At 42.1% G+C, this 20465-nt stretch overlaps 1 protein-coding gene across 10 annotated transcripts in view; it reads right to left on the reverse strand.

Annotated features, from left to right (window-relative positions):
- FOXN3 (forkhead box N3) overlaps nucleotides 1–20465 on the reverse strand; it is a 207322-nt gene that overhangs the window by 94592 nt on the left and 92265 nt on the right. For all 10 annotated transcript variants that reach the window (XM_030274834.4, XM_072930333.1, XM_030274833.4 and 7 more), the window contains one exon: nucleotides 10212–10348. In XM_030274834.4, the coding sequence (XP_030130694.1) occupies nucleotides 10212–10348 (137 nt within the window). The remainder of the gene's footprint in view (nucleotides 1–10211; nucleotides 10349–20465) is intronic.

Here is a 20465-nt window from a genome sequence, read left to right on the forward strand (position 1 = left end):
AACAACCCCCCAAGAATCAAAAAGGAAAACGCTGTATTTTACAAACAGGTTCAGAATTCAGAAACAGCACAAATACCACCAATGAGTACCAAACACATACAGTCTGGTCTCAGGGACATCTGGAATGGAAAGAAAGCCAACAAAAAAAATTTGTTGAATTTAATTTCTTGAAGTCTATCTTAAACATGGCCCCTGAAGTCTCACTTGCCTTTTGCTGTAACAAAACTGCCTGACAGAACTATGGGTTTTCCATAATAAAGTCAAAACATTTGTGAAAAAATACACTAAAGAAAATCAAATATAACCTCTAGAGTTTCATCAGAGCTTTACTGAAAAAGAACAAGAAGTGCAAGTGCTGAGTACTTCTATTTAGCAAGGGGAAAGAGGAACAACCATTTTATCAAGCCACTGTAGCACTGGACACCCTGGACAGGCAGAGACATACCTCTCACCCTCCATTCTTTTAGTCCAGGACAAAGAGGTGGTGAGGAAAACCATCTGTGTTCCCAGGCACAGAGAACTTTGAGGAGAAGAGAAATTTCTTTGCTAAGGACGTTCCAACACCTCCAAAAAACATTTTTTACATAAGTACTTTATTCTGATGAAACAAGCAGCTTGATTTTTCCAAGTCAAAACTCAAAACCCAAGTGTAAAGAAGTTTTTGTATTAAGAAAGACTCTATGCTTTTTGTTCCAAAAGTTTAGAAATAAATGTTTTAATGCCATTTAAGTCCTTTCTGGTTTTACTCATCTGAACCCTGGAGGTTCCTGAGAAATGAAACTCTAGCAAAACCTGCAAGTTTTATTCCTACAAAAGCCAGTTCCATCAAAATAGGAAGAATATCAGTTTTACTTAGGATCATGCAGAGGGCAGATTCCCACACACTGAAAACTGGATACAACAGGAACCCAGGTGACAGAGTTATAAAAGCCAGGAAAAACATGGTCAGCAATCACAACCTGCATGAGACAACTCCAGTCTTGAGCTGAGGCTTTCTGATATCAGAAGTTAAGTCATACCTGATGATGACAAAAATCATGATTCAAGCATTAAAATACTAACAAAAGAAATTATGCCAAATTGTACTTTCTTTAACAAATTAATAAATCTGCCTTCTCCAGAAAGGACATCAAATGATACAGAGATACTACACCATATAGCACCCTGTATATACATATATGGTTACAACACGCATCCCAGAAAAAGCAAATTGGTCAATAAAGATTCAAAAGGACTAAAACTTCTTTCAAGCTTTTTATCTAAAAAAAACCCATATAAATACTGAAGAAATAGGACATCTGTGCATTAAGAGAAATAATTCACAGAAAGACTGCTTGATACTTCGAGAAATACTGGGTCTAATACACAGGCAGGGATTATGGACACACCCAACACAGGTATGAAATGAAACTGCACTTTCTTTTACCTGTATGTGTAAGATAACTGGAAACACTATTGGAGCAAGCCTGGCTTAGTGCATGGGTGACCCTTATAAAGGGGAGATGAGGGAATCAGAGGATTTTGCTCAGGACAAGGACCAGCTGGTCTGCATGGTCCCAGTGTAAGTCTACCTTCCCCTGAAGTTAAAGGTCCTCCCAGCTGGCCCAGAGCCCAAGCTGATGGTGCACCATGTAGCTCAGTTTAGGTGCTGGCTAACACAAGCCCTGATGGGTCACCTCGATTACCTGGCTGCCACCTTTGTAGCATTCTCCACAGTCATACTGCAAGCAGCAATGGAATGTGTCCCTCTTATGCCCTGCTTCCCACTGACACCATGCAGAGAATTGAGGAAATGGTTCTCACTGGCCATGCTCACCTCCCGGGACATTTCTCGATGGACAACCAAGATTTTCAGTACATGTGTCACCTTCTATTATGACCTGTGGAGAAGATGGGCCACCTGCAATCAGTTCCTAAAGCTCTTGGACTCAAGTGGACTATTCCAAGTCTGCCAAGGCCTTTGAACCTCTGTGCAAAACTGAGATTATCAAAGAAAGATTACATATGGAGAAAATTGGTTACACAAATATTCAGAGTTTTGCATAAACTACAACATCTGCCTCACATTTTAAACATGTTCTCTGTTCTCTAAAATATATTAAAATGCTAGGTGAATGATGAAAGGTCCACACAGGCTTTTGTTTAAGACAGAACCGCCATTCTTGGAAATAGTCAATTCTCCTTAACTTTGAGTTTAAACAAATATTAAATAAGCAATAAAGAGTTAAATTGTAGAATGTCTTATCATCATAACCTTTACAAATAAAGTCATCCCTTAACCACTGTTTGAAAGATTCAAGTTATTTTAATATTTTTTACTAGTAGTTTATCACTATTAGGGTAACATTAAAAATTGTTCTATGAATATTAGTATTACAACAGAACTACAAATAACATGACTTTCCTTGACAATTTTTCGTTATACAAGCACCAAAGGAAAGTCCAATAATGAATAGAGAAGTGAATAAAATCTAAAAGAAAATACAAAAGCATAATTAAAACTAAATTTAAAATTTTAACTTGAGCTACAGAAATACAAAAAAATGTTTTCATAATCCAAGAGCAGCAAGATGTGACACACTATGATACCATTTGTGGCTTCCATAGCTTCAGGAGTCTGTTTCCAAATGCAGAAGTCAGATTATTTACACAGCTGTAATATTATATGATTAACAAACGTGTGACCACTGTTCATTGCACAAACACTCCTTCCTGAGTCTGAATTTTCAACTACTAAAACTTCAGTGAACTGTTCCTGAACACTGCACTGGCCTCCCCATCCACACCACTGCTGCAGCTGTCACAGTGACACAATGGCTGTTAATGGCATGAAGGGTGCCACATCCACCCGCTCTGCCCAGGGACTGAAGGTGAGATGTCCCTCACACCCTCTGCTCTTTGCTACAGCACACAGCTCATGCACTGTGCAGCCCTGTCCTACCTGCACACGCTCTGGGGGCAGCAAGGAAGAGGGACGAGGAGCTGCAGACAGTCTCAGAAGCACAGCACCCACATGCTTCAAGTTCCTGCAGCCAGCAACTCACAGCTCTGTCAATGAGCCCACTCTGAAACTTTTCAGAGGGAAACACCCAGGCCTACAGAGGGTTTTACAAACAAAGTAACAAAAATTTCAAAACATATCCCTACACTTTCTTTTTCCCATGAACTTAGTGGAAATATCTACGGTACCATTCCAAGTTATCTTTGGAATAAGGCTATATTTATCTACAGAAGGCACAGGAGAGGAAAAAGAGCCTAAGAAACCAAATAACTGGAAAGACTGTTCAACAAACGGAACCATGAAAAATAACAACATAAAACAAAATGCTGGTGTCTGCATGGCATCTAGAGAAAGATGACAGACTAAGGACTCTGCTTTACAGTACATTACCAAAAGTCTAAACACATGCAAATAAAACACAGACTCAACCAAATCTTCATGTATTTGGCAAATTGAAAACATGATATTTTTTCTTTTTAGGGGTATGAATGAGAAAGAATTAAAAACATTTCAGCTGAGAAGGCTCAGAAGCATGTCACTAATTTTGAGAGGAATGAAGATGTGATTAGAGGGTTATTTGTATTTCTACCAGCCATTCCTGCATGAAACTATTGTGTTAGACAGATCAGATTCAGACTTTCTGCTCTTCCTTTTCTATTCAGGATCTGAAGCCAACTGTCCAAATTTATCTTTCCTCCCTACACATCCTTCATGCTGTCAGGTAAAAAACGAAAAAAAAAAAAAGCCTTTTAAAAGGTAGGAAGAGTTGATTTTGTTTCATGAAACTATGTTCAATGGAATCACAGAAGTCTAATAGCTAAAGAACCGGTAACACATTAGAATCCAAATCTTGGATTGACAAATTCTCAAATATTTATGCACTTATCAGTGAATTCACTTAAGCAAAAGTTCTCTTTGCTGTTCATACCTGACACCAAATGAAACCAGTATTGTCTAACTTGCCAGAAAACAGAAATAAAGCAGCATAATCCCGAAGTATAGACGCTCTTCAAATTAAGGCATATGATGATGGCAGAGGGCACACTTTAGAAGAACTTATATTCTCTGTGATCTCACAAACTACAAAACTATGAAAACGGCAAAACAAAAATTCCCCCCAAAGACTCCACCTTAACACTACACCAAGACGAGAAAACTCATTCTGACTCTGCATAGGAAGTAAAATAGTTAGATCATTCTTGATAACGTGATTGTAACATGCACAGAAATTAATATCAGACTTCTATATGTCAGCTTCATTTTCTATCAAAAGCAAAAAGAGTAACACAGAATTAAATCCACGTTTCCAGACTGCAAAGGACAACTAAATTGTGTCTTTTTTACAAGAGACATCCTGCAAAGTCTTTTAGCAAATGGGAAAAGGTTGTTTCACCAGCTTCCCCAAATGGTCAGGTATCATTTCTGATCTCAACTTATTGTGTGTACAGACAGGAGGGGTGCTTATAATTTGTCTGATGTGATAACCCTACAACTTTGATGCAGGTTTAGCTTCAGTAAACAACTGCAAAAGGTGGAAGCTGTGATAGTAAAATCAAAACCTGTAAATATTTGAAGGAGTTGTTCCAGTGTTTTCCTCAGCAGCTGATCAATACCAGCTGCCCATTTCACACCTCTGGAACAGCTTCCAAGTTCCCCATCCTAAGGGTGCTGCATGCAAACTGCATCCCAACAGCGAGTTGCAGCACACAGGGATCTGGAGCGTGGGTCCAGCAAGGCCCCAGCAGACACTGCCTGGGAGCTCCCACTGCAGCACGTGGGAGGGCTCCCACTGGGGAGATGAAAGCAGAAAGCCAGGACTCAGTGATAAGACTGAGTGTTTTCAATCTTAAAATAGACAAATGCAAATGTAAGCATGCCCAGGCCACCTCTCCTGCCGTTTACCACAGAGCTCACAGTGACGGCCATCGCTTTCTCACAGTGATTCATGAAACTTGGATTTTTGGGAACAAAGCTTTAGCCACCATGTTTCACAAATCTTTCCCTGCGTCTCAACAAATAGATTTCGTAAGTTAGACAAGGGTTCATAACTACAAAGTCCCTTTTTCTAATCTTAACCTTGGGATAAAGAATATTTCTATCAGAAAGAGGTATCAAAAGACAAGACAATGGAGAAGTTTAAGGAGCTCATAGCTTTTTTGGAAATCTAACAGGAGCAAAAGGAAATGCCTTAAAGAGACACTAAATTCAATAAAACAGTAACCACTCCAAATTTCTGAAATCCCAGGTTAGCACTGTTTCATAAAATGTATGGTCACTCATGAACGTGCAGGCTCACTGTGATCCACTGGCCTACCTCCATAACCTACACTTCACCAAGGGAAGCAGAGTGCAAAACCAGATGACAAAGCCACACACAAATGTTCTGGGAAGTGCCTCCACATAAGCAGCAGAGGTGGTTTTCAGCTGACTCCTTGCAGGGCCTGTTTCTTCTCCATCACCAAAGCTGCAGCACTGTCTGGGAGCCTGGGGCAGGGTGGGGTGGCTCTGCAGCATCTGCTCCACAACCACCAGCAGATGCCACGAACGCCGAGCACCCTACAACCACCAAAGCTCCTGCAGGTTAGTTTTTGTTACACTGTTTCCTGTTGGCTCCTGCCCTGCAAGGCTCAAATCCTCTCTACAGACGGCAACCTGGCTGAAACGCAGTGATGGATGCCAGATGTATTTTTCTGACACAAATGCTATGATGTGCACAGGTGGACTCCATGTCCAAAGCCAAGCACAAGCCTAGTTCAAGTCTGTCTGGGGTCTCAATCCTTCCTGAAGCAGACCCAAGCTCACCCAAGGAGCCGTTCCTACGGGAAGGAGCAAGCTAACAAGGAACCAAACAAAGCCTTTATGAAAAGGCAGTCTGGGGCAGCTCAAGAAAGAAATACCTCTTTAGTTTCTATCTTGGGCAGGTTAGCAATTTCATCAGCTACTGGACAGATCTGTCAACATTTGACACTGCTCTAATAAAGTACAATTAGGAAAACACACTGAAAAAATGAAAAGCCATGAAATAATTATATACAAGTCTATAAAGCCAATATTCCTGGATAATCACCTGAATTTTCAAATATTTTTATTACTCTGTGAAAATAATAATTTCTGTTATTTTAGATTACACTTCCTGATAGTTTTCAGCAGTACAAAGAGAAATGCAATTGAGAAATAGCCCCATGTAATATACACAGGAGGAAAAAAAACATTCCAAGACTCCTCCAAGCACAACTAGAAGAGAAAATCCCAACTACATTTCAGTTAGAGTCAGAAATCTGGAAATAAAACACACAGATGAAGTATCAGGGCACTGACTTGTACACTTACTTAACCAAGTGTGTGTCTATAAATATATTTCTAAGTTGCTATTGCCAAAATAATTGTAAAATTTAAGAAGAAACACATTAGTCCAACATACGTATTTTTCAACACCAAGGAGAGATTCTCCTTTGTAATGAAGTGTATCAGTGTTAGTTTGCTCTTGAAATTCATCATAAATGACATGCTTTATGACACATGCTTCAATTAGAAGAACCAGACAAAAAACCAAGGGGTTTTGTTTGTTGCAAGTACTGTGTTTTAAGGACACACGTCCAAGCCAATTAAAATTAAATAATTCACCTTGTGATGTTCTACTTTTTCTCTTCTTACAGCTTACAGGTAATCTTTGCCCTGAATTGAAGCAGCAATCCAGACAACTGCAGTCTGAAGTTCCTTTGTATGTACAAACACAGCAAGGTTGCCTTTTCCCCCAAAATGTCTTCTATACATGGAAACCAATGTAGTCCAAATGTCATGGCTTAAGTCATTTTTATCTCAAATGATACTGGTATAACTCTCACTCAGCCATCCAAATGCATGGGTTTGCATCATGAAACTCCTCCATAAAAGGTCCACCCCTGTCACATTTATGCAGGATGCTCTACTGAAGTCATGAAACTGAATTACCTGATGCAATTAACTCTGTTCAGGAAAAGGAGAATTTTGTGTATTCAGTAATCATCATGCTTGGGATATTTTTACAATGCATTCCTCCACTCTGCGCTAAATTCAACCCTAAGCTGCTTATGCAGATACTAAACAGAACACGTGATTCACTTGTGCATCTTTGTTCTTTTAAAACGTCTGATAAAGACAAGGAATAGGTCAATTTGCCCCTGTGGAATTTCACCAACCGACCCTTACAAACCTTCTTCCTAGAGGCAGGAATAATATTGGCAAATTATCTGGTTCCAGATATATTTAATTAATATTAAATGACACAGCTTCTCTTAGTTGTGGACTTCCATTACATAAGATGGACAGACAGCCAAACCTCTGCCACCTAAGGATTTTTTCTAGATGTACTGTATTCACCATAAGAAAAATTCCCCTCGGAATTTGTTACTATGACAATGTATTGCTCTGGAGATCTGACTATGGTGGAGTGGATTTACATTTTCTACCCCTACTGAAGTCTTTGTACACATGAGAAAGCAATCACTTACACATGGGATTACTGTTTTTTTCCAAATGCACAGGGAAAGTTGAGAATATATTGGAAATATATTCAGAAAATTACCATGTAACTGCCAATCCAGAATTAATTCAAAAGTCACTGATATCCTAGACCAGCTTCATGTTGACGTTTCACCAGTCATTAGCAGCAGCAGAATGAATACATATTTAAGAATACTAAGGGGATATTAAGTTGTATTTAACAGAGGAAATGCTGAAAGATAGCCAACTAAGAGTAACAGTGAGACCACAATTTTGTCATATAAAACCTGGCCTTCGCTGTATTTGCAAGGCATTTGCGCCTTCAACCACACAAGCTCTTTTTTTTATGAGGCAGTCATTACAAGGAAGACTCCAAAGCACTTGGCAGCACAAGCAGTGTAGCAGCAGCTCAGACATCTCATGGGCTCCAAGGAAAAAAACCTTCCCTTTCAGCTTTGGGACTCGTTTGTCAGTGTTTCACTCGATCCCTCCTTCTCCCCTGCTCATCTACACTAGGTAGTGCTGAAAACACGTAGAGATTGAAACCCACTTCTTAAATCCCATACTGGGACCTGGCACCTGCCAGTACTCCTCTCTTCTCCCACTCATGAAAACAGGCTATGAAGTTCTGGACACACACCCCAGTGGAAGAGGGCAGCACAACCTCTGTCCAAGGTCTGTGACTCTGCAGGCATCCTTTGCCACACGCAGCAAGCACGGAACAGCAGCAGGCATGCAGCTGTGCAGGATGAGGACAGGACAGCAGCGGGCACAGGCTGTGCAGGATAAGCACAGAGGAGCAGCAGGCACACGGCTGTGCATTATGAGGACAGGGCAGCAGCGGGCACACGGCTGTGCAGGATGAGGACAGGGCAGCAGCGGGCACACGGCTGTGCATTATGAGGACTGGGCAGCAGCGGGCACACAGCTGTGCATTATGAGGACAGGGCAGCAGCGGGCACACGGCTGTGCAGGATGAGGACAGGGCAGCAGTGGGCACACGGCTGTGCAGGATGAGGACAGGGCAGCAGCGGGCACACGGCTGTGTAGGACACAGGGTAGCTACGCCCCTGTGCACTCCCTGACACCCAGACAGAGTGTCTCTAAGGATTCGCCCCTGCAAGGACTGCCCACAGCAGTGCTGCTGCATTGCTTCCTTCAGCCCAGCCTAGAAGAGCTGCCCATGTCGCTGCTGCCAACATCTGTCACCAAATTACACAGAGGTTCTGGCAAACCTAGCCCACTGAGTCAACAGTCACTTCAGCCATAAAAAAATGGGAGATTCTCTGGCTTTCAACTGCATGTGTATGCTGAATTTTTTTTGTTTCTGGGGGTTAGAAGGGATCAAAATCCCTCCATTTCTATGCCAGATGTCCATTACACCTCTACTCAGTATGAGAATTTATCAATAAATCTCTATGAGCATAATTAAAATACTCTCAAAAAGGCAGCAGTAACAATAAAGGAAGGGCCAGAAACATGATTTGTTCAAATGCACAAATTACAGTTTTAATCCATTATCTAAATTATTTATCTGTCCTTCTGCAGAGCACATTAGTGGGGGATACTTCCACAGGTGGTACTAGGGACAGTGTTTCCCCTGCACCCCACGGAACACGGGGACAGCCGAGCTGCACCGCCTCGGGACCCGGCAGCCCTGGTCACACTCTGGTTTCCACAGAAATAGCCAGGGGTCCAGGGGCACCCCGGCCACCGGGGCGATCCCCCGACACAAGAGGGGCCCAGGGTCCCGTTCCCAGCGCCGTGCCGGGACCGCCGGCACCGCGGCAGCGGCGCGGCCGAGCCCCGCGGCGCCGTGAGGCGGCAGCGCCGCCCGCCCGCGCGTTGCCGCGGAGACGCCCCGTCGCCACGGCGACCAGCACGCCGCCCGCCCCGGCCGCGGCCCTCCCGGGCTAAGGCGGAGAAATGGTAAGAACCACCTCAGCTGCCACGACAGCCGCCACCGTCACCGCTCAGTCCCGTGCTGCTGCGGGCCCTGCTGCAGCCGGCTCATCACACCTTCCCCAGCACGGGCCATGAACCGCATCCCGGCCCTCACTGGCATCGAGGAGAAAGCAGCTCTGCTAAAACTCAGCGCCTGCTTTCCTGCCTCGCGGATGGCAGCCATAGATTATTGTCTCTTTGCTAACACTGGTCGTAAATGAATGCCAGATCAAAAAAACACAAAACAGAACAGAACAGAAAAATTCCACCCCACGTCTGTTTCACTGAAGCAAAGGAGAAAATCCAGGTTAATCCTAAGGGCCACCACAGGCACCCATCCACCACCAAGGGCTGGTCAAGCCACCCGGGCACCAGCTCAACCTGGTGGGCATCCTGCGACCGCACAGGCAACATCGGCCCTCAGCTCCCCCGGGAAAAGAACGAGCCCATTTCCCCTGAGTGAGGGAATCGTGCCCTCAGCAAATGGGATAAGTGGGCACTTCAGAGCTCTCCATTTGCTTATCTGCATTTTTATTTCAGGCGCTCCTCTGCCAAAGGGCTGTCGCAGGAAGCCTGCAGGCTCTGCTCGGGAACGCGCTGATGCCAGCAGGGGCATGAGCAGGTAAAAGGCCACGAACAAGGCCACGCCAGCACCGCGCTCCCGGGCTTTCTGCACTAGCACGTTCCAAACTGCATCACTCGATTACATTTAATGTCTTTCCCAAGAACCATACCCAACACCACAGGAAAACATTTAGAGTTGTAAAATGCATCTAGTTCTTACCTTTGATATGCCTGAGGAGATGTGGGAGGTGTATTGAACACATGCGAATATGGGTGATAGGGTGTCTTTTTCAAAGCCTGAATAAGATTTTGTCTATATTCTGGGTCTATACACCACAAGGACCCCTTTCCAATACTCTGCAAAGAGAAAAGAATTTTTAAAAAATCAAATATTTGATCTAACGGCACAGCGTACTTATTTAGCAGTTTTTGTCAGGAAAAGCAGTGGGTTTGGGTTTTTTGTCTGACAGAAGTGAATATAACTTGCTTGCCAGAGATTATTGCTCCATTAATAATGTATTATGACTATATTATTTAAATCACAATTCTGAGGGAAAAAAAGAATGAATGTTTGGTTGCTCTTTCCTCCCTCTCTCTTGTTACTAGTTAATATGATTTAATAATATCTAGCAATTTTCCAGTCACCTCATATTGGAAAAATAAGAAGCTACAGTTAACTGTTAAAGAGAAACTTTGAAGAGAAGTATCTTGTTTTTGGAAGTGGTTTTCTTTTCCTTTTGCTGTTATACAAACAGAAACAAGGCTAAAAAGGAGAGGGTTAAACACACTAGCAACTGTTTTAAAAATAAAAGGACTTAATCCTCCAACCCACATGACATCAATGACATTATACTACAAGAGGAAATTAATCATCTTTTCTCCCCAGAGGGGAAAAAAATACCAAAAAACCCCAAAACAAACCAATGAACCAAAACAACAACAACAAAAAAAAAGAGCCCACAGTATAACCAGAGTATAACCATTTAAGGGTGTTGAGAAATTATGATCAGCTAAAACAACAGTTATTGTAATTACCCTTTCATACAAGGAAAAACACAAGCAGTTAATCTGTAAGGCAAAGATTACACTAAAATTCAGTGTTTATTTTCCAGTTACAAGCAGTCCAATTTCATTACTCGTCTCAATCCCATCAGAGGTCTGGCTGATGATATTTTGGACTGTTTTGTGTGAGTTCTCAAACAAATATGAAAACTTTGCCTCAGCTTCACTATGAAAGCATATGGAATGATAGTTCAGGAGCAGTCTTGATCATACATAAGCAAACACCAATCCTAACTTGACTAAACTCAACTGGCAGGCTTTCAAGGCCTTATGCTAAAGTTTTTTTGTAAATGTTGATACTTTCTGGAACAGGTGAGGGAGGCTGTGTTACTGCCTCTAGCTACTTTTCAACCCAGGACTATCCCTTTTCTCTGCTTCAACTTCTCAGTGAAACAAAGCTCTCAGTTAACATGTTAAAGAACAAGCACACACACACACAGAATCACATCAGAAGAAGGACATTATTTTCTTAAATCATACAGAAGACCAAAACTGGACAAATTTTTGAAAATTTGTATCTTTGCCCTACCACCTCCTAAGTGCTCCTCTGCCCCATGGACAGCTTTAGGATACACAGTGCAACATACAACGTGCTTACAGAGAGCAAATCTGCACTAAATTCTCCTCCCCAAAAAGAAATGAAAAGTCTTCCTCAATGTCCCTGGATGGCTGCATGTGTACCTCGAAAGTTTCCAGCACCATGTGAGACTTAGCTTGAAAGGAGAGGAGAGCAGGCAGCACAACCCACAGGAGCTGTGACAGTCTCCTGTCATCCTGTCATAAAGCCAGGATTCTTTATGCTGCTCTGGTGGAACAGGAGCATGGTGTCAAGACTCTGCAGGATGGCTTCCAGAGTTCAAGACCATCCATCCTTTTACTGCCCAAAGCTGCCCTACCAGGAGGCCACAAAAGAGTCTAAGGGGAGACACCTTCCAGCTCTTGAAATAAAGCAAGGCCCTGATATGGCAAAAAAAGGCCAAGACTAAAGGGGCCAAAGAGACAGCAAGCAAAAGCCTCTTTGGCTCTCATCTCAGTAAAGCACTACAGTCGACAACTGAGAGACCCAGTGCTGCTGTCAGCTGTGGAAGCGGTGCACCACACTTCTCACAGCAGTCTGCATAAGGAGGTTGTTACGCTTAGCCCTCTTAAAATATGGGACAATGAGCCAGACACATGACAAGCCCAGTAAGTGATTTTTAGGCAAAGGACAGAGTCAAAAATAGAATCCAAGCATCCCAAATTCCACTTCCATGCTGTAGCCAAGACCCAGACTAAGAACATAAAATTTCCTTTTAAGCAAGCAATGAGCAAAACTAGGAAAATTTTTCAGAAGAAAACCTTTGCTGGATTCCTTACTTCTTACAGCATGGGATAAGCTTATAAAAAAAAGCTACACTTAAATACCTTATTTGTACTTAGTGGAACACAATATATTGTTTTCAAACTTCTCTGTTTTTTCATTTACTTCCAAGACAGCCTTTTCATCTTCCTGGAGGAGATAACTCCCCAAAACCCATCAGTTAAGTTTAAGCTGAGGGCCTTACAATATGAAGACACTACTGAAGAGTAACTTCAAAACCTTTCATTACTGCTAAGATAAATTTGTGTGGCTTACCCATATTCTTGCAAAAGCCAAAATTAATCTCATTGAAAAACAGGAACTCTCACAAAAAATATTGAGAAGTACACTCCTCGTTTAAAAAAAAAAAAAACACTGGGAAGGCAGATTTACTATATTTTCTCTGCAACTGAACTGACTTATAATTTACCAGCAAAAACAAATGTAATTTAAGACAAAGCTTGCCAACTTTGCAATGTTCTCTTTTAAGATAGTTATTTTTGTTTTTCCACAATCACATAACAGAGCATGAAGAAAAAGGAAAACTGAAGTGACATCTGTTTAAGAAACCTTCTTGACTGTTGGAAGGTGTGAAGAGCTTTGTTAACTGTCTGTTCAGATGTGTCATTAGTCTTCCCATATACAGAGCAATCACGGGAAAGGAAATCACTGAAGCTCAGAACCGGTTAGTGATTAATTTCCATCTTATGACACTTGGCGTGCTGCTTCACTACCTCCTCCAAGCCAAAAGTCAATAGTGACTCCAATCAAAAACCAGCAAGGAAGGGTCAAAAATAAAAAAATCTCTGGATTACATTTGTCTCCCAGGCAACAAGTGACTGAGGAGTGGATAAGAGCCCCCGATCTCCTCAGCACTTGGAGTGCTTTCAGACCTCCCCACACGCCACCTCCCCTCAGGGCCAGGCATAGGCACCTCCTTCCTGCCAAACACAGGTTACAGCTTCTGCATTGAATCCCGGTTAAGGTGATTTAAAATTGGGGAATGTTATTACAAGTCCTCTTCATGTGGTCCAAGAGTAAACTGAGGGTAAACTACTTCAGAAGTGCTGATGAGGAGAGACAGAAACATGCAGAGTTACCCCATGAAAGTTTGACTGATTATTAAAAAAAAAAAAAATCCTGATTGTCTTTTATATGGAGAAATTGCTACTCCTTTTTCCTCATTTAATATATATATAGATTGTGCACAATATTGTGTACTAACTCCCAATTTATTTAAAAATTTTCTCTCTCATATCTCAAATATCCAATTCCGATTCCCTCCCAGCCTCCCAGCCACTAAAGTCAGTATATTGCCATGAAAAGGTACATGAAACATTCAATGTTCACTTGGCTTCTTTTTCCAATGGACTACATATAGAAGTTTTTAAATACTACTTTATACAACGTATTAGTATTATGTTTGGCCATTTTTTAGTAGAATTGAAAAAAAATTGAAGTTTTAAAATAATTAAAATTCTGCTTGTCAGCTCTTTCAGTTGTTATAGTTGGGAATTAATAGCATTATCCACTAGTAAAACTTCTCATTATAAAGATTTTGCCTCCATATACCTTGCAACTAACTGCCTGGCCTCACATATCAGCTACTGTCTGCCCAAAGCTCAACTGAAAGAATTGTATGTTGAGCTCTTTCCAAGACCAGTGGCTGGGAAAACATACACAACCCAGGGTATTGGGTTTGCATGGTCACATTTTGGTACTGCAGGGGCCACATCTATATGAAAATTCCAGATAGTGTTTACTTGAAGAATTTTGTTCCCTGGTTATTTTAGCACAGATTTGAAAGGTGTTAGGAATGCCACCTTTTTCACAGAGTTTTCACTACTATAAAAACAAGTCTGGCCAAAACAAAGTTTTGGGAAGCGAATAGACACAGAAACCACAAAATACAGGCTCAGGGAGATGTCAGCATTTCCAATTTTTGCTTTTGGAAGTTCTCGTAACATGTTCACTTTGAATCTGGAGGAGCAGCTCCAGGTACCCATATCTCTTGCAGCAGCATCACCACCAAGATGGTCCCCAAGGGAACAGAACCCTAAGGGAAATCTGCCCAAAGGGAGATTTTTTTTCCTCTGTGATGCCTTGCATGTGCCTGGGCCTTCTTCCATAAGCCCATCTCAGTCATTTTCCTCAAAGAAAACTGTTTTTCTCACACAGTTTGATGTAATTTACATTCATTAAGCTGGCTCACATGAAGGGTGTGACAAGCATCCAGAGAGCTGTGGCAAAGCAGAGGAGGGATGTGGGGACACAGCGAGGAGAATGGGAGCTGTTCCCTTCTGTAGCAGGAGCCCTGGTGGCATCCTGATGCACCACATGAAACAGCACACTGAAAAAGGAAAACCAGGACTCTGGCTGGACAGAAAGCGGCCGGTAAGAAAAATGGCAAAACCAGTATGAGGCAGAGCAGGGGTACAGGGGCTGGGGTGAGCTGGGCAGCAAGGCTGGCAGACAGCCCTGAGGGAAAGGCCAGGCTGTGCATGGGAAATCAGAGACAACAAGAGACTGAACACCAACACAGGTGCCTGGAGGCCGGGAGGAGAGAAACCAAAACAAGACACCCACGAGCGACTCCACAGCTCCACTCACCCACCTAAGCTATGCCAGCAGGCTGAGAATTTTAACACAGCTCTGAGTTGAGAACCTTGCTACTCCCAAACAACAGCTGCCTACTGAGTAGATCTGTATTTTCCTTCTCCACTATCAGATCAGGAGGGGATGAGTGGCCATGGCTAGGCTTTCTTGAACCAAAATGATCAGCAGTATGAATCAGGCAGCTACACAGACTGAAGAGGTGCAGATGTACACTATCTGAAAAGTATGTTATATTGGCTTCACTAGCCATAAAAGCAAAGAGAAAAAGCAGAAATTTCCTATTATTCAACAAAGGGCATTACCAACTAACATCTGCAGCCCCAAGCTATCAAATACTGAAATCACATCACTATGACATCTGTCCCTGTCTAACTCAGTGTAGGTTGCTGCAGTTGTTAACACAGGACCTGTGAATATCACTAATATCTTCTTCAGTGATTAGAAACCTTTTGTTGTCAGTAATTCACCATCAAGAGGTTTTCTCTGGTGGATAAACCTACTGTTGTTACAACAGGTGATCTCTTTGCAAGTAATAATAGAGAGATTACTGGGTATTAAAGGTTCTTACTTTAAGGAAATATTTATCCTGAGCTCATTGTGTCCAGTTATGCTGCAACAGCAGGCTTGAATCGAACTTTTCACACAGATCTGCCACTATGCTTATCCATGGGAATGTCCAACAGCTTCTACAGGTCCAACTGTTCGATATGACCACAAAAGGGTTTTCTACAGGAGCAAAAAGAATTGTATAATAGAACTATGCATGTCACCACAGAATTTAAAACAACTGTTTGAGTAACTACATCTAGGACCAGAATCTGAAAAAGGTAATTGTTTTAGACCAGAAGCACATTTCTCTGTGACTGCACCACATCTAATGTAGCAGCACAAAGCCGTCAGCCACCTTGCTGACACTGCTGTCACTGTTGACTGCTCACACCTGTGCAGGAAGTCTAAGGGGGTGGTGAGAGCACACCCAAGGTTGTCAGGCAGCAAGGACCTGCAAAAGCACTCAAGAGGACAGGGCATGATAGAAGAGCCTATCCACAAAAATAGCAGGGTACTTCACTCTCCACCAACACTGCAGTCACACAGAAGACAGAGCAATTCTGGAAACCATGACTAAAACAAGTTTTTGGTTGGTTCCCAGGAACAGCGAACTGTCACCAGGAATTCCTCCTAAACACAAATTCCCCTTTTCTCACCTATGAAAAACATATTTAACAAGAAAAGTGAGGTATTTTCATGAGGAAATTGAGAAGCAGAAAGAAGGCAAGTAAAATACTTTCTGAGTTGCACCTTATGACACCCAGTCTTCAGCTCTGAAGTGCACCAAGAAGAACACAATAATCACTCCAAAATCCACCTCAGGAGAAAATGACTTGCTTAAATAACTTTCTTGTACTAAGCAAAGAAACCTGCCAAGTGGCTTCAAAGCCATCCCACAATACAACACAGATTACACATACTTCATTAAATATACCTCTACCCTTGAAGGTTTGCAAACATTGTGCTGCCTGCCACTATGGGAAAGAAGTGGTTCATGACTGCAGAACTCACCAAGACTAGAAAATGCAAGCCTGTTGTGACCACTGATGCTGTGTTGAATCAGCTCTATGATGGCAAGGGCAGAGATGTTTTTCCATATCCAAGAAGAGAGAACCTGTGCAACCAGGAACAATGCTCAAGGGCCAGTTCTGTGCCATTCACTTGCAGACAGTGGTGACAAGCACATGCCTTACTTTTTTAGTAAAACTACCCATCCCTCATGTTAGTAATCATGCTCCTTCAAATGAATTCACTCCTAAAACAGAACCAACTCAGAACCAGTTCCTTCATTTAGATGAGGCAGAATTTGCATACTAGTATCAAAACTTGGAAAATATATTACATGACAAATTTTAAACTATTTGCCTTGCAAGCACCCAGGAAGATTTAAGATTTAAGTTGGTCTGCTGGTCTGCTTAAAACTGTATTGCTTATATTTACTCACTGGTATTTCAAGTTATCAAGAAAGTAATAATGTTGCTTGCTCTGATCTCCTACACAGATTCTCACGTTGTAAGTAGTTTTTTATGGGTGGTCACAGACAATACTAAAACTTTATCATCTATAACAGCTTGCCTATATGTGCATGTGAGTCTGGGGGGTTCTCTAGTTACTCCTTTTATAAGCAACTGAACTTCTTTGCAGAAACACACAAACAAAGCATTGAATCATCTGAAGTCAGTTAAGTTTTTTCTGGGATTTTTTTTGGTTTTGTTTGGTTTTTTGTTTGTTTGGGTTTTGTTGGGTTTTTTTTGTTTATTTGTTTCTTTTTTTTTTTTTTAATTAAGAAGTATAACAGCTAAGGAATTCTGAAAGAAAGAAAAACAAAACCACTGCCAAGGATTCCTATTATTACAAAACGCATTCCTCAGATTCACTGCAACCTTACATAAAAAATACAAATAACTGTTCATACAGTTTAAGGGTAGATTTTCCTCATTCTCTTTTAACATTTCTAGCACAGACCAGTGAAATTCTCTACGTCCAGCTTTAAAGAACTGCACTCTAGACCTTTTAATGACAGTGACAACTGCTTACTAAGCTTTTCATTTTCATAAAAATCCCCTGACCCCTAACGAAAAGTAGAAATTTCCCCTGCTCTTCCAAGGAAAGTCTGGCAATGTTAGGCGAGAGCTTGACACCAAGCTGAAATAAATCTGAAGTAGTATCTGCATGCAGCAGAACAAAACCCACACAAGCACTTCTGCATGTTTTCAACCTTTTCTCAGTAAAGCAGCAGTCACAGCTCAGCTCAAGCACAAAGGTGAAGAAGCATGACAAGAAGAGACTAGCTAAAACACAATTACATGACCATAAACATATGCTCATCTAATGCATGAAATTAAAGTTTTGTTGCAAAAGCTTGCTGGAGTACAGTGTTCAACTCAAGTAAGCCAGCTGCATCAAAAAATCATCAGCATTTCTCAAGAAAACAAAAGACTGGGGCTTTTTAAATCTTATTTTGCTCCAAGTAAAAACATCCATTACTTCAAACCATGCAAGTCCAAGTATTTTTTTTCACACTCATCTCTTGGTATTTTAGCTCATTTGCTCAGTGAGCTACTCCAGACACCAACCCAGCCGTCAACCTTTTATTTCCCTGATTTGACTTTATGAAAGTGGCCTGATTCTTCTCCAAGTGACGCAGCCACTTGAACCACCTCCATGTCTCTGCTGTACTTCCCAGTCACAAAATGGGCACTGTCTTTCTGACTGGAGAAGCTGAGTGGGTGTATTACTTCCCTAAGAATGGAAGTATGGTTAGAGAGGAAAAGGACTACTTTGTCTCAAAATTAAATAAAACAAAAAGGAAGCCAAGCACACAAATAAACAATGATATAGGAATAAAGAGGCCACATCAGCACAGAGAAGTAACAGCTGAGAAAAAGGACGGCTGTGGTATTCCATAGTCAAAAAAATTCAACCTATTTCAGAGGCAAGATGCAGCACAATATCCTGCAACACAAGAAAGTGCTACCAAAATGCACACTGTCCAGTGGTCTTCCAATATTAAAGGAGTTCAAATCTCACCAGCACAAGACACATCAGAAGTTTTCTCTGTACCTCTGTGCTTGAATGTGTTTTCAGAGTGAAAAGCCCTGCCCTCTGCAGCAGTGCCTTCTGAGGCTGCCCACTCCTCCCCAAACCTGCAGAGAGCCCCATTAGTAGCATCACAGGCACAGAGCCTATGGCCTTGTCGACCTGCCACAGGTAGAGCAAAAGAACAGCGGGCACGGGTCTGACTGCTTTTGGGTTTTACACAAATGAAGGCATTCGTGGGCTTTAAAGCAATTTTTTTCCTCAGCACTCCCCCTCATGTGTACAGAGAAGTTAGGAATGTCTTCTAGTGCATGACCTAGACACCGAGCAAGTCTGTGCTGCAGCCAAGGCTGCCAACCCAAAGCATGTCTCCAGAGTCCAGGCTCCTGATCCTGCAAGGGGCACTTCAACACCAGGTCTGGAGTGATTCTCTACCATTGTTTCAGTCAAGGTGACTCACTGCCCATGGGCACAGCTGGTCCACTGCTCCTCCAGCACACCAGCACGTGTCCATTGGTACAGGTAAGCTCACACAAAATGACTGCTAACAGCCATCAGTGGACCTCCTACACCACATTAGCTTCCCACTGCTCTCATCATAAAACGATTCCTCCAACAGGCTCAGCAGGTGTTGCACTACGTCACCCAGCTCTAAGAGTCATATTTAGCTTGTTAGGTATCTCCTTGTTGAGTTTATATGCAAACCACCCTATAAAGCTATTACTGCCACCCAGTAACGCTGCAAGCAGCTGAAGAAAGCAGTGTCATTAACAGCCCTTAAACAATGCCAGCCTCCTATATAAAGTTGATGTTGTTCCATGCCAGTACCTAGCAACCCCAGACACTGCCCAAAGTCTCCCCAGGCTAGGCAAAGCCCGGATGCTGAAGAAGATGGGCTGAGACACTGCAAGGGAGGAACGAAGTGCAAGATCAAACAGATGCAGGGAGACTGGGCTGGGAAAGCAGGACAGCCCAGAAGACAAGCCTGTCATCATGACTGGCAATCACAGGCCAGTCATGAGAGAAACTAGGCAGCAAGTAGCATTAATAATGGTGTTTCAGCCTATAGAATTTCTGTGTATACATGGAAAGTGCAATTATCCCTACACTATTGAAAAGAAAATTGAGAAGACGCAGAAACAAAAGAATAAAAAAAGAAATCCTCAAGGTCACCTATAAAAACCATGGCAGAAAGGGAAAAAAACTCCCAAGATTCCAGACCAATACTCCATTCAGTGGGGTGCGCTAATTTCATATCAGAGGTGCACTCACTTAAATAACCACTGGTTATCCATGCCCTTCATATTGTCTACAATTGGAAAATACATAAATTGCCTTTTCTTACAAATGTATAGTTACATCATATATGAAAACCTAGGGACAATTTAAAAACAACCTTTCACAGAACAGATATTAAAAAAATTATTCAACACTTATATCTGTGCTAAAGGTTTACAGGTCACTTTTTGCCTACTGCTGTATTAATGACGAAATAAGCCAGTGAGTGAATTTCCAGGGGAAGGGGTTAACAGCTAGCAGAAATGTGTGAGAGGGAGTAGGTTGTACTAAATCCATTATCCGTGACAAAAATAGAAAAAAGGAAGACTTGACAAAAGCTAATGGATTTGCACCATTTCCCTCATAACTGTTTATTTAATGTACGTTTTTTCCTTGCTTAGTGTTTAATATTGGTTTGCACAATGTATTGAGGAGAAGAAACAGGCACTTTGATAAATCTTTTGAGAGGTTCCCTGGATGTGGGGTTTCCAAGTGTTCCTGGGTTATTTACAGAAACAAAGCTGTGCTCCATCCCAAGCCCCACTCAGCTACCTCAACAGATCCCTGTCACCTCCAGCAGGCACATGCTGA

This window comes from Taeniopygia guttata, chromosome 5, assembly GCF_048771995.1.
Source record: "Taeniopygia guttata chromosome 5, bTaeGut7.mat, whole genome shotgun sequence".
Classification (NCBI taxonomy): Eukaryota; Metazoa; Chordata; class Aves; order Passeriformes; family Estrildidae; genus Taeniopygia; species Taeniopygia guttata.